Source organism: Calypte anna, chromosome 11, assembly GCF_003957555.1.
Source record: "Calypte anna isolate BGI_N300 chromosome 11, bCalAnn1_v1.p, whole genome shotgun sequence".
In the NCBI taxonomy this organism is placed as follows: Eukaryota; Metazoa; Chordata; class Aves; order Apodiformes; family Trochilidae; genus Calypte; species Calypte anna.
In genome coordinates, this window is record NC_044257.1 from 372867 (window position 1) to 385110 (window position 12244).

At 51.4% G+C, this 12244-nt stretch overlaps 1 protein-coding gene across 2 annotated transcripts in view; it reads left to right on the forward strand.

The window, feature by feature from the left end:
- Positions 1-11495, forward strand: part of GNAO1 (G protein subunit alpha o1) — a 133071-nt gene extending 121576 nt beyond the window's left edge. The window contains exons 7-8 of one of the 2 annotated variants that reach the window (XM_030457837.1): positions 8789-8942; positions 10988-11495. In XM_030457837.1, the coding sequence (XP_030313697.1) occupies positions 8789-8942; positions 10988-11175 (342 nt within the window). In that variant the 3' untranslated portion in view covers positions 11176-11495. Of the gene's footprint in view, positions 1-415; positions 6227-8788; positions 8943-10987 lie in introns of those variants that run through there. The other variant, XM_030457836.1, reaches the window with a different exon arrangement.
- Positions 11496-12244: the final 749 nt, after the last annotated feature.

Genomic DNA, 12244 nt, shown 5'->3' on the forward strand with positions numbered 1-12244 from the left:
AAGGAGGGCACAGGTGCCAGCACTGCCCTCAGTTAAAGGACATTCTAGATCCTCTTTGCCATCAAAGCTAAAACTTCGATCAAAAACCTAAAAAAAACCAAACCAAAAACCCTAAGTTTTGTACCAGGTCAAGCACTTACAGCATTCCTGGCAGTTCTTTTCCTTTTTTTTTTTTTTGTCACCACCGTGTGGAATTTCTTTGGGTTTATCCCACCACAGCCCATTTAACACTCAGCTCCCTCCTCAATTCCATCTCTCTAGATGATCAATCACCTCCTGCCTGGTGGCAGGGCCTGTGTGGAGGTGAAGCTGGGAGGGCTATGGAGGAGCTCCCCATGGCCCCACGCAGATTTAGGGTCCTGGCATTGCTTTAACCCCCCCAACTCTATTTCCTCCCGTCTCGGCTCTCTCCTAGGCCCCAGCTCTTTCACGGAGGCCGTGGCTTACATCCAGGCTCAGTATGAAAGCAAGAACAAGTCCACCAACAAGGAGATCTACACCCACATCACCTGTGCCACCGACACCAACAACATCCAGTTCGTCTTCGACGCCGTCACGGACGTCATCATCGCCAACAACCTGCGGGGCTGCGGACTCTACTGAAGCCCCCTCCTCCCCTCCTGCCCGCCAGGAGCATCCTCCGGTCCCACGGACAGGTCCCCTCTCTTCTTTTTCATCCTCACAAGGCGGTGAGGAAGAAACACCTCCATCCCTCCTCCTCCCCCCCCTAAAAAACCCGGCAGCAAGTTCTGCTATCCGCCCGTCCCCAACCCCCCAACTCTCTTTGGGTTTTATTTCGGTTGTTTTTAGGGGGGTTGTCCCCTTGCTGCCTCGTTCCCCTCCTCCAGTCCAGCTCACAGTGCTGCAGGGGGAGTTGAGGCTTTTCCCACCAAGTGCATTTCAGCTGCCAAAAGACAAAAATACTTCAGTTTATTTAAAAAAAAAAAAAGGGAAAACTGAAAGCCTTACAGTACCGGTTAGCAAAGGCATAGTGTGAAACCCAAGCCTTTTTTTTTTTTTTTTTTTTTGACTTGAAATTAAGGGATATTTTTAATTCTCTTTTTGTTAAAAATCAATATTTCTTTGGGAAGTGCTAGGGACAGCAAGATCATGTTGAGGGTAGCTGCTGGCTCCAGTTCCTACCCCAAAGCTGGAGGGGTTGGTGTTAAACACCACGGCCTGAATTTGTATATTCCCTTTTTTTTTCCAGACAGCTTTTGAAACATGTACAACAGCCATACTGAGTTCTGCTGGTGCCCAAGATGGACACAGTAACAAACCCTACTAAGCCTTGTCTAAAAGCATTGGTTATCAGTAGCAGCTTTTACCTCAAGTGCTTTGAATATTAATGTTCAAATTTATCCAGTGGTTTCAGGCTTAGGCACTGGGCTGAAGGCTGTGGAGCTGCTGGCCTGAGTGGAGTGTGGCTTGCACCCTGGCACTGAAGGTGCCCTGGGGATGCTGTCCCCACAGGGACCCTGCACAAAGCATCCTGTCAAGGACAGGGACTCTGCCACCTTTCCCAAAACACCTCCCAGCCCAAGGGATCTCAGCACCACTGATGCTCCTGTGAACACTCAGTGCCTCTGGGGTGCCCCAGAAACCTTTAGTCTTGGCTTCTTGAAGGCAAAGTTTGACCTTCAAGTACCTGAAATGCAGAGAGGTGCTTTGGGACACCTCACCATGCTCAGGTGACACCACAGAAGACAGGAGCCTCCTGGCTCTTTGGCAAACCCCAGGCATCTAAACACCCTGGAGGAGACAAACCTTGTACTCTGTGCCTTCCTGGCTGAGTAAAAGCAGGTAGCTCATCATCTCCTGCCTGGGCATCCAGGTTTGGCATCTCTGGTTGGAGCACCTCTTGACCACCATCTAATGTATTGTACTGGTTTGTACTGGCACATGGTGGCAAGGGAAGGCTCAGGGAGCTGATTTGAGCCAAGTGATGGAGTGGGAAGGAAAAGTGCAAGGAAGAGAGGGACAGAAGGAAGGAAGAGCAGGGGGAGAAGTGTGGGAAGGGCAGGGGCAGCACCCAGCACAGCAGAATGTGGGAGTCCAGGGGCGGGGATAAAACATGCCTGGGGTGGGGTACATGTGGCCATCCACCTGCTGTCACCCAGAACTCTGGGTTCAAAAAGGCCAGTGTGAGAAGTGGGGTGTCATGGACATGGAGGGACCCTTAGAAGTCCACCCCAAAAGCTTGTTTGGTGTCCAGGTGAGACAGCCAGCTCTGAGATACCAGTTGGATCCTACCTGTGCCTGGAGGCAGGTGGAAAATTTTGATCCCTGCCTCTTCTCCATCATCCTGGAAAGCATCTTCCCAGGCTGTCCTCTCTTGGGAGCCCAAGCTAGAGGTGTCTTTCAGGTCTCAGGAGGACAGAGTTTTCTCCAGTGGCATGCCTGAGGGGGACAACACCTCTTTCCTGCTGTGCCCATCTAGGAGAGATGATGGGAGGGCAGCCCAAAGGCCAAGAGAGCATTGGTGTGTGGGAGACAGGGATAGGAACCTGGATGGTGGCATTGGAACAGAGAGGACCACAAGGAGAGATTTTGGGGGTTATTTGAGAGAGAAGTTGCAGAAGAGAGATGAGGATGAGGCAGGTCATGGCAGCAGGAATATGGGAAGAGAAGGGCCAGAGGACAGTCCCTACCAGAGGTTGTGCTCTGATGGGACAGTGTTCACAGGACAAAACCCCAGCTAGGGGCATGACTGGGGACACCCTGGGGAGGAGGCCAAGGTGGCTCTCAGCCATCCAGCCAGCTCACAGTGTGGTTGGCAGCTGTGTCAGTCACCCCCTCAACAGCATTAAATGGTAAAACTCTACTTAGTGTAGTGCAGTGAGGATCCCTTGCTGCTCTGCTGGACACTAACAGCAATAACACCAGGGCTCTGCTCCCCTGCTCTACCACACATGATCATCCCCTGGCTTTGCCTTCACCATCTCAGCCTTAAAATACCTCCAGAGGCATCAGCTCCAGAGAGAGCTGGCCAGCCAGGAAACCCCCTGGGATCCAGCTGGGATCCCCTTCTCTGCTCCTCATGTCCCATCCCACCCACAGGTCTCATTTTCCCAGGTCCCAGCCCCTCTCCCAGCTCCATTCAGTGCAGGCTTACTCTGCTGCCTGACTGCAAACCACAAGGACTGTGGCTGTCATTGTATTTATTTTAGCTGAAGGTTTCCAGATTCCAGGGGAAGATGTTCCAAAGAAAGAAAGGATGCCCAAGGGGAAGCCCCTGCTGGAAGGGAGCAACTGGTGGCAATGGGACAGCACTTCTGCTGCAGGAGGGGCAGGGAATGAGCTGGAGGGGTGCAGAGAGACTTCTGGAGCTTGTCCTGGCATCCAAGCACTCTGTGGGTGTCAGAATAAAGTCCAGGAAACTGGAGGTTACATCTGGTATGTAAAGGGTGTGTAGCTGTGAGACCCCAGGAGAGTTTGGGTAGCAGCACTAGAGGTTTGGAGATCTCCTGTTCCCACCCCTTGCTGTGGGTGACAAATAAGGAACAGAAGCTGTTCCCAGGGCCAAGCTGAGGCTTCAGGACCCCAGCAGTGTAGAGCATGCCAGAGTATTTTGATGAGGACAATTTAAATGAGCTTAACCCCAAACTAACCAAACACAGCCAGGTGCTGGGTGCTGTCTGGTTGCCCTCATGCCATGCTCCTGGCTTGGTCCAGGTAACCTGTGTCCAGCTGGGATGTCCAACCCCCCCTGCCCCAGCCCCTCTGCAGCTCCCTGGAGGTCAGTGATGACCACGGGGTGATGCTCCTCAGGGAGACAAAGGAGAATAAGAGGAGGAAATGTTAACACCCAGAGCCATTCCCAGTCTGGCATTCCCTTTGGCACACTGAATGTCTAAAGCTTCACTTTGGCTGCTGCTGCTGTGCCACAAGTGCCCTGAGGATTTGCTGGCCAAGGATGGAAGCAGCATTTGGAAGACAAAGTGCTTAAACACTAATGATGCTTCTGCCTGGTGGACACGGGGAGATTTTTTGGCTCCAAAACTCCTGCCAAAGCATTACTCACTGCTGCCTACCTGCATCCTCCCAGGTCATCTCTGACACTTGTGCCTTCTGCAGGCAGCCTCTTGCCCTGGGCCTTTTCTCAACACCAGCAAGCACTGCAGCTGCAGGGCCACCCAGCCTTCCTGCAGTGGCCAGGCTTGGTGGGAGGACCAGCAGCAAAGACACAGCAGGAAAGCAGCCTTCAGACACCCCAGAGGCCAGGTTTTTCCTTTAACAAGTAGAGCTGAGACTTGTGTTGGTAGGTAAGGCCAGAGAAGCCTGGCAGAGCAGGGCAGTGAGATGCTCACAGTGCCCCTGCCCTCCTGCCAAATGTGGCCAGGTCCAGCCAAGGGTCAGCCACATCCACTCTCCTGAGAAAACTCCCAACTCAGTCTTAGGAGTTTTGCAGGAGAATTAGCTTCTTGCTAATTGCTTCTTAGCCAGCTTTCCTGGGTGGCCAGCCAGCCCAGCCCCCTGGGGAGGGGGGAGCATCCTCAGAAGGAAGCTGCTCTGCCTCCTCTGTAGATGTGATTTTTGTTTTCCAGGCCACTAAAAGTATTAATGAGAGCAGCCTACACTGTCATGGACATTGCAATTTATCTGGTGGGCTTAATCTGTTGTGGCAGGAGCCCAGTGCTTGCCTGCAAGGGGTCACAGGCTTTGCTCTCAGGCCGGGAAGGCGGTCACCAGAGGGTCAGGATGGGACACAGAAAATGTCCTTTTGCCAGAACTTTCCCCCCTGAGCCTGGTGCCTGCTGTGTGAGGCATGGGGCAGCCCCTGGCTGTGCAGCTGCAGGGGCAGAGCTCACCCCTGGGGCTTGTGCAAAGGAACCAGCCCTGCACCAGCAGCCTCTGTGATGCCTCCCAGCATTTCATGGCCAAAACATCTCTGGGAGCCAGGGAGAGTTGTTGAGTTCCTAGGAACAAGGCTGACTGTTTGGGAAGTCAATTAGAGAAACTTAGTCCTAGTGTGTTTGTGTCTTTGTCATGGGCCAGGTTTTGTCTTCAGGCTTACAACTAAAAACTCCCACAACCATTTCCCAGGAGACTGAAACCCTCATCACTGCTCTGATGTGTCAGGGTCAGTAGAATTGGTGCTGATGAGCATCATCCAAACCCACCACACACTTTCATCCCCCCTGCATGCCCAGGGCAGCAGAGATGTGGTCTGGGCAGCACAACAGAATGGACCATGGCCTTGCCTCTGCCTCCCAAAGGGAAGAGCAGCACCCAGGACTTGGGAGTCCTTTATCATTTCTGAGGTGCTGCCATAACACAATCGATACTGACAGATGGAGTTATCTGACCTCTAGAAGACATTTCACTGAGAACATGGCTATGGAAAGGGTCTTCTCCCAGGACCACTGATGTCTGACCCAGCAGCCTGTGAGATCTTTGTCTGTGCCAGGGAACCCCAGTGAGCACAACACTTAAATGTTGCTGTGTTAATGAGAGGAGGAGGACCAAAGCCTCCCAGGGAGAGAAAAAGGGAAGGAGTTGGATTGGAGATAGGACAAAACCATCTCCATCTCCTGGAAAGGACAGCTTGGTTCCTCACAGGCCCCAGGTTCAGCAGGGGTGGGGAGGAGAAACCCGGGGAGGAGGTGGAGGGCTGGAAGCCAGCCCCACGCTCACTGCCCCTCTCCCACCCAGCATCTTGGAAATCACACATGGAGGCTAAATCCTGACCATCCTGTAGTGCAGGCAAGCAGCTCCATGTCTGAACCCCCTTCTCCAGCAGGGGAGAGGAGATGGTAGTGGGTCACAACACTATTTCCACCATTGCCTGGGGCTCAGCAGCTTCTTCTGTGCTGGAGCAACCCAGTGGTGCTTGGCAAGCAAACAGGTTTTTTTTCCAACACCAGCCATTGCCCCTTGACGTTGCCCAGTCCCTAATTTAACCCCCTCATCCCTCTTCCCTCACCTCCCTTCCTCTCCTTTAGCTTGACAAAGGAATGGTGCCCATCACCCTGCCTCTGGGCTCCCCACCACATCTCTTCCCGCAGGATCGCCGGAGGCTGCCACAATTTTCCTTTTGCTGGTTTCCCACTAAATTGTTTCTCCTGCATGTTTGATGGCCCAAACTGTATTAACTGTAATTTTGTATGAAGAGTGACTGTCCGTTGGTTTAATAGAGCATTAGTTATTGTAATAATTTATTGGCTCTGTAATGTATTTATTAGTTACAAAATGTTAATAAAGTGCCAGCTCTTTTCTAGTGTAAGAGGGTTTTTATCCTGTCTCCCTTGAGCTTCTCCAGCCTGTTTTTTCATCTGCATCTGCTCCCTGCACACACACACACACACACACACAAACCACATCTCTGCACTGTCAGTCATCTGCTACGGTGCCATTTGTGGGGAAACGAGAAAGGACAGAACCAAAACATGGTGCATTTTATGTAAGTATTTCGTGGGATATTTGATTTTTCCTCCTGTTTTTAAGCAGATCAACTCTACCTTGGTTTCTGTTCATTCCTGGGCTACGTTACTCTCCTCCCCCTGTGATTCCATGTCAGAACATCCACGCTTTTCCTCAGCTACTGCCAGACCCCCACTGGTGTCTGTGTGTCCCCTGTGGACATCCAGCAGTGGGGATGCTCAGCACAGGCACCAGGGGGGCAGAGCATCCCTGAAGCCCCATTGCTTCCTCCAGTATTTCAGATGCAAATCTGTCTTGTAGCAGCAGCAAACTTTGCATTTCTTCTCTTGGTGTGAGCAGAGCCATTTCTGGCTCAATTCAGCCCCTGGTGCTTTTGCCTTCTTGCAGTAAAGAGCACCTTGCCCTGCCTTTGGGATAACTTGGGCCACTTGGTTCCTTTCCCTTCAAACCAAAGATTTTCAATTGCTCATGGCATGAAACAGAAGCAAAGAACTTGAAGAAACCAGGAGAACGTTTTCCACAAACCTCAGCAAGGAAAAATTTACCTTTTTTTTCCTATTGACTTCACTGATTTCCAGTGATACAACTTCAGCAGCACCCATCCTTGGACACATCTGGAGGTCCCATCTGTGGATCAGACAGAATTATTGGCCAGCTCTGAGAAAAACTGATGGCTGAGAGGGAAGTGATGTTGCTTTGTATGTTTCTTGGGGATTTTTAAACGCCTGCACAGGTGTCCAGGGCTCCAAAGTCACCAGGGTTATTTTCCTCATGCTTGGGATTTTCACTCCCCCAGGCATGGGCTTTATTTCAGGTGCTCCACCATCATCCTCAGTCCTTTATTTAAATATCCTATATACATGAAACAACAAGGAAAAATGAAAACCACCCAAATAGTGTCCATGACAGCCTCAAGACCTGGCATTTCTGCAACAGCCACAAGTCAAGAAGAACCATGTCAAGCTTCTGGTTTCCCCATGGTGCTGTTTTGTTCACAGATAAGGATCAAAAGAGGTCCTGAAGCTCTGGAAAGAGGGACAGCTTGGCATCCCTCCCTGCTCCTTGCCAAGGAACTGCCAGTGCAGTAGCAAAGCCTCTTAGACACCTGCTAAATTTTGCATGCAAAGCTGCAGCCCAAGTGTAGCTAATGAAGAGACTAATAAAGCATTCATGGAAAACTCCAAAAACGTGTAATTGGGTCATCATTTCCTTAGGAAATCCATGCTCTCAGGAGGCCTCAGCAAGTCCCCCACCACAAAAAGAAATGGAGGTGTGGGGGATGTTTGGCACAGGAGGGCTTTCCCTGGCAGCCAGGACTGCAGGGTTTGGCCCCACAACACAGGGAGGCTGCAGCTTTGTTCTGCCCTAAGCCCTGGCCTTGATGTTCCAAACTTTCTGGTTCAAGGAGTCAACTAGGTGGGTGTCAGCAAGGAAAAAGGTGCCAGATTCCCAACGCTGTCGGGGGAGCAGCAGGGAATGGCTTTCTGGTTATTTTTAAGAGGGAGTTAATGACTGAGAAAAGTTTGAGGGATCCTGGAGAACTTTATCTGTCCTGCCCAGCAACACCTTCCCATGATGGGGAGTGCAGGCAGCTGCACTCACCCGGGTGAAGCAGGAATAGGTTCTGCTGGATGGTTCCCTGCAACCACCAAGCCAGGCAGGAAAACCTCACCACATCCTCCTCCTGTCCTTCTGGCTGCTCTCCACTCCTTTCCCATAACAAACCCTGCATGGGGAGAAGTTGTTTCGTATGGGTTTTGTCCACACGTGAAAGGACAATTATTTTTTATTATTATTTACAGCTTTGCTTCTATTTATGCTCCTACTAAAATTCTTCTCTGCTTAACACCTTCCTGGACCATCCACCTAGGTCTAGGCATGGTGGAGGCACCAGCACCACTTCCCTCTGTGTGGCAGCTCTGGGATCACCCAGGAACTGGAAAAACTGGGAGTGGGAAAGCTCCCTGCAGCCCAGGGCACCCTGGCTGCCACTCTGTCCATCCTGTGGGCACAGGATGATGCTTCAGGGTTACCCAGCCCCTGGAGAGCTGCAGGGAAGACCAAAGAGCTGCAACCCATTTTCCCAGCTCTTGGGTTTATGCAGGAGGTGAGGAGAGGGGTAGAACAGGAGAGATTTCTGCTCTTCCTTACAGCTTCAGCCCTGCCAGAGCACTCAGCAGAGAGGAGCAGCTGCATCCTCCAGCCTGGGATATGAGCAACACTCTGCTTTTCTCCACCTTTACAACCACCTCATATTTACCACTGTCTAACTTTAAAGATTTTTTTGTTTGTTTTCCTTTCTAAGCATTTCAATTCAGAGAATTGCTCTCCTCTCTTTCTAACTCTTTCTCTTTGCCTCTCTCTCTCTCTCCCCCTTCTCCTCCCTCCGTGCTCCCTGTTGCAGAACCGCATGCACGAATCTCTCATGCTCTTCGACTCCATCTGTAACAACAAATTCTTCATCGATACCTCCATCATTCTCTTCCTCAACAAGAAAGACCTCTTTGCTGAGAAGATCAAGAAATCACCCCTGACCATCTGCTTCCCTGAATACACAGGTAGGGGCTGGGGCTGGTATGGAGGGGGAGCAGCCTGGGGTGATGCCCATGCCTCAGAGCTGGGCAGTGGGATTGGGTGCTTTGTAGCCACTTCCAGTGTCTGAAGGGGCTCCAGGAAGGCTGAGAGGGACTGTGTGCAAGGGCCTGGAGTGCTGGGATGAGGGGCAGTGGTTTGAATGAGAGGAGATTTAGATGGGATGTCAGGAACAAGTTCTGTGCCATGAGGATGGGGGAACAAGGGCACAGGTTGCCCATGGCTGAGGCCTCATCCCTGGAGATATTCAAGGTGAGGCTTGAGGAGGCTCTGAGCAACCTGAGCTGGGTGAGGGTGTCCCTGAGACTGCAGGGGGGTTGGGCTGGATAACCCTTGGAGGTCCCTTCTTTCCAACCCAAATTACTCAAGGATTCTACACAGTGGTAGATGCACCGAGAGCCCTGCTGCCCAACCTCCATAAATGGATATTTTTATCCTCCAGAAAAAAAATTAGCTTTGGCAAAGGTTCTGAGGTATCTTCAGATCTAAGAGGAAGTCCCTCCCAACCCAAATTATTCTGTGATTTATAGGGGGGCAAGGAGGGATGCTGACACCTTTCCTCTGTGTCCCTGCCCTTGGGGTGGGGTCAGGACCTCTGTGCAGTCAGTTCTTGCAGCAAAGATGCTCAAAAAGGCAGTGGGACAGAGATGGTCAAGGTGAGAGAAATGGAGATGAGTTTTCATGAGTCTGGCCACACAGAGCTGTGGAAAGAATCCTTGGTGAGTCAGCTCCTCACTACCTGAACCATCCCATTTGCTGATGGCTCCTGAGGTCCTCCTGGAAGAGCCAAGACACACAATTGCACCTCCTGTCTGCATCCTCCCAGGAGGGCCTTGGCACAGGGTATGTATTGAGAGGGGAAGAGCCCCTCTGCAACAGAAATCTCTGACACTACGAGAGAATCACACATCTAACCAGAAGAGAAAAAAGAAGAGGCTGGAGGAAGAACAGATGTCCACTCCGAATTTTCTAATGGAAAGGAAAACAAAATCCATTCCAAATCAGAGGCCCCAGCATCTCCTACAGATACTTGAATGTCTCTGAACTGTTCCACAGAGAGCAGACCCTGGACCTCATCAAGACAGCACCCACTCCCCTCTGGCAGAAGCCCCTCAACAGTTCCACAGGAGGTTTTTAGACTCCTCCATCAGGAAAGTAGCAGGATTTTGTTCCCAGCTGCCTGGTGGGACATCCCAAACCAGCCCACTCAGAGTGCTAGGGCACGTCCCAGATACCCTGGTGGCCCCAGGCCACCTCTCCTCTCCTCCAGCCAACCTCCACATGGGGAAGGAAGGGAACAGGAGAGCTGGAAAAGGAAAATAAATCTCCAGATAATAGGGGCTCTTCCAAAGGCGATTTCAGGGGCGTAATTCAGGCTTAGTGACTTCCCGGGAGGGGCTGGGCACAGCCACTCACTGCCATAAGCAGCTTAATGCAATAATGCACATTTTTCCACTCAAACATCTGGCCCCTCTCCAGCCACTGCACAGAGCTTCCCCGGGTCACAGGGTGGCAAGTGCAGGGCAGCACATCTCAGGGGGAAGGGGCTCCTTCCTGCCCCTCCTCACCCACCCCAAAGCCTTGAGGGAGCCCCCCTTACCCAGCACCACGGGGGGCTCAACAGACAGCACCCACGGGTGACACTGTGGGAGCCACCACCCCTCCCTGCCTTAGAGGGACACCCGGCCCCCCGGCCCCTCTCCAATCCCCCCTGAGAATGGAGCAAGGACCAAAAACTCCCCCAAAAGCTGCCGCTGCCGCACCTGGAAGGGGAAGGGGCGGTGACGATGGGGCGGAGATGCGTGCGGTTTGGGGTTAAAAAGGGAGAAAAAGGGCGGGGGCGGGTAAACAAACCCATCTGAGGGGCGAATGGGGAGGAGAAATGGAAAACCAAGAGGGTTTGCCTGTTGGGGGTTTTAATATTATTATTATAAATAAAGCACTTTGCGGGCAGTGAGGGGCCGGGTGCCCAACAGCCCAAACCCAAACCCAAGCCCTGCTCTATCCTCAGGTTCCAACACCTACGAGGACGCGGCCGCCTACATCCAGACCCAGTTCGAGAACAAGAACCGCTCCCCCAACAAGGAGATTTACTGCCACATGACTTGCGCCACGGACACGAACAACATCCAGGTGGTGTTCGACGCAGTCACCGACATCATCATTGCCAACAACCTGCGGGGCTGCGGCTTGTACTGACCCTTCACACCCCCCAAACCCCCCCGGAGCCCAGCGACTTCTTGGGTGGCAGTCCTGGTGCCGGGGGAGAAAAGGAAAAAGATTAACGAAAATGATAATAATAATAATAATAATTTAAACAAACAAAGAAACCCAACACGGAGACACACACAGACACACACACAGTGCGCGGGGAAAAAAAAATAATAATAGAAAAAGAGACACAGAGCGAAGGAATAAAAAAATAAAAACCAACAATAATTAAAAATAATAATAATAAAAAAAAAACAGATTGGATGAGAGAAAAAAAAATTGTAACCATGATCATACAAGTTGGTAAATAAAAAGGCATAAGGAAAAATTATATATATACGGATATATAGAGAGATATTTAAACAAAAAAAATTCCACACTCACCCGTTGAGTTTGAGGGGGGCAGAGCCCTCCCCCCCCCTCCCCCCCCCAAGCTCCCCGGCACCCCGGGTCCCCTCTGGTCCAGCCAGGGGGCACCCGGGGGATGTGGGGCTCCCAGGAGCCCCCCAGGGCACTGGGTTGGGGAGGACACAAGCAGAACCCCATCCTACACCCCCCGGGACTCCTGTGCTGGGGGGCTGCTTCTCCCGTGGGTTATCTGGTTGTGGGGTTTTGGGTTTTATTTTTTATGATTGGAATGAATTCTTGTAGGTTGGCTTTGTAAAAAAAAAAAAACTGGTGATGCTGATTGATGATGATGATGATGATGAAATAATATTTTGATTTCCTGTGTGGGGAAGGGGTGAGGCTGGCTGCCCCCAGAAACTAAAAGTTTGGGGTTTGGGTTGGTTTTTTTTTTAAAAAAAAAAAAAGGAGTGGGAAAAATTACCACCCCCACCCCCCCTCCAGCCGTGTCTTGTACCTGGAATCAGCACCCAAACCACTTGTTCCCGTTTCTGGCTGTTCTGGGAGGAAGGCTGCAGTGGGAGCATCCTCTGGCCACTCCTTCTCTGGTTTTTGGGGTTGGTTTTTTTTTTTGGGGGGGGTTTAGATTTGATTTTTTTTTTCCTTTTAAATTCCTGCCCTGCTTTAGGCCAAAACCCTGACGAGCCGGGAG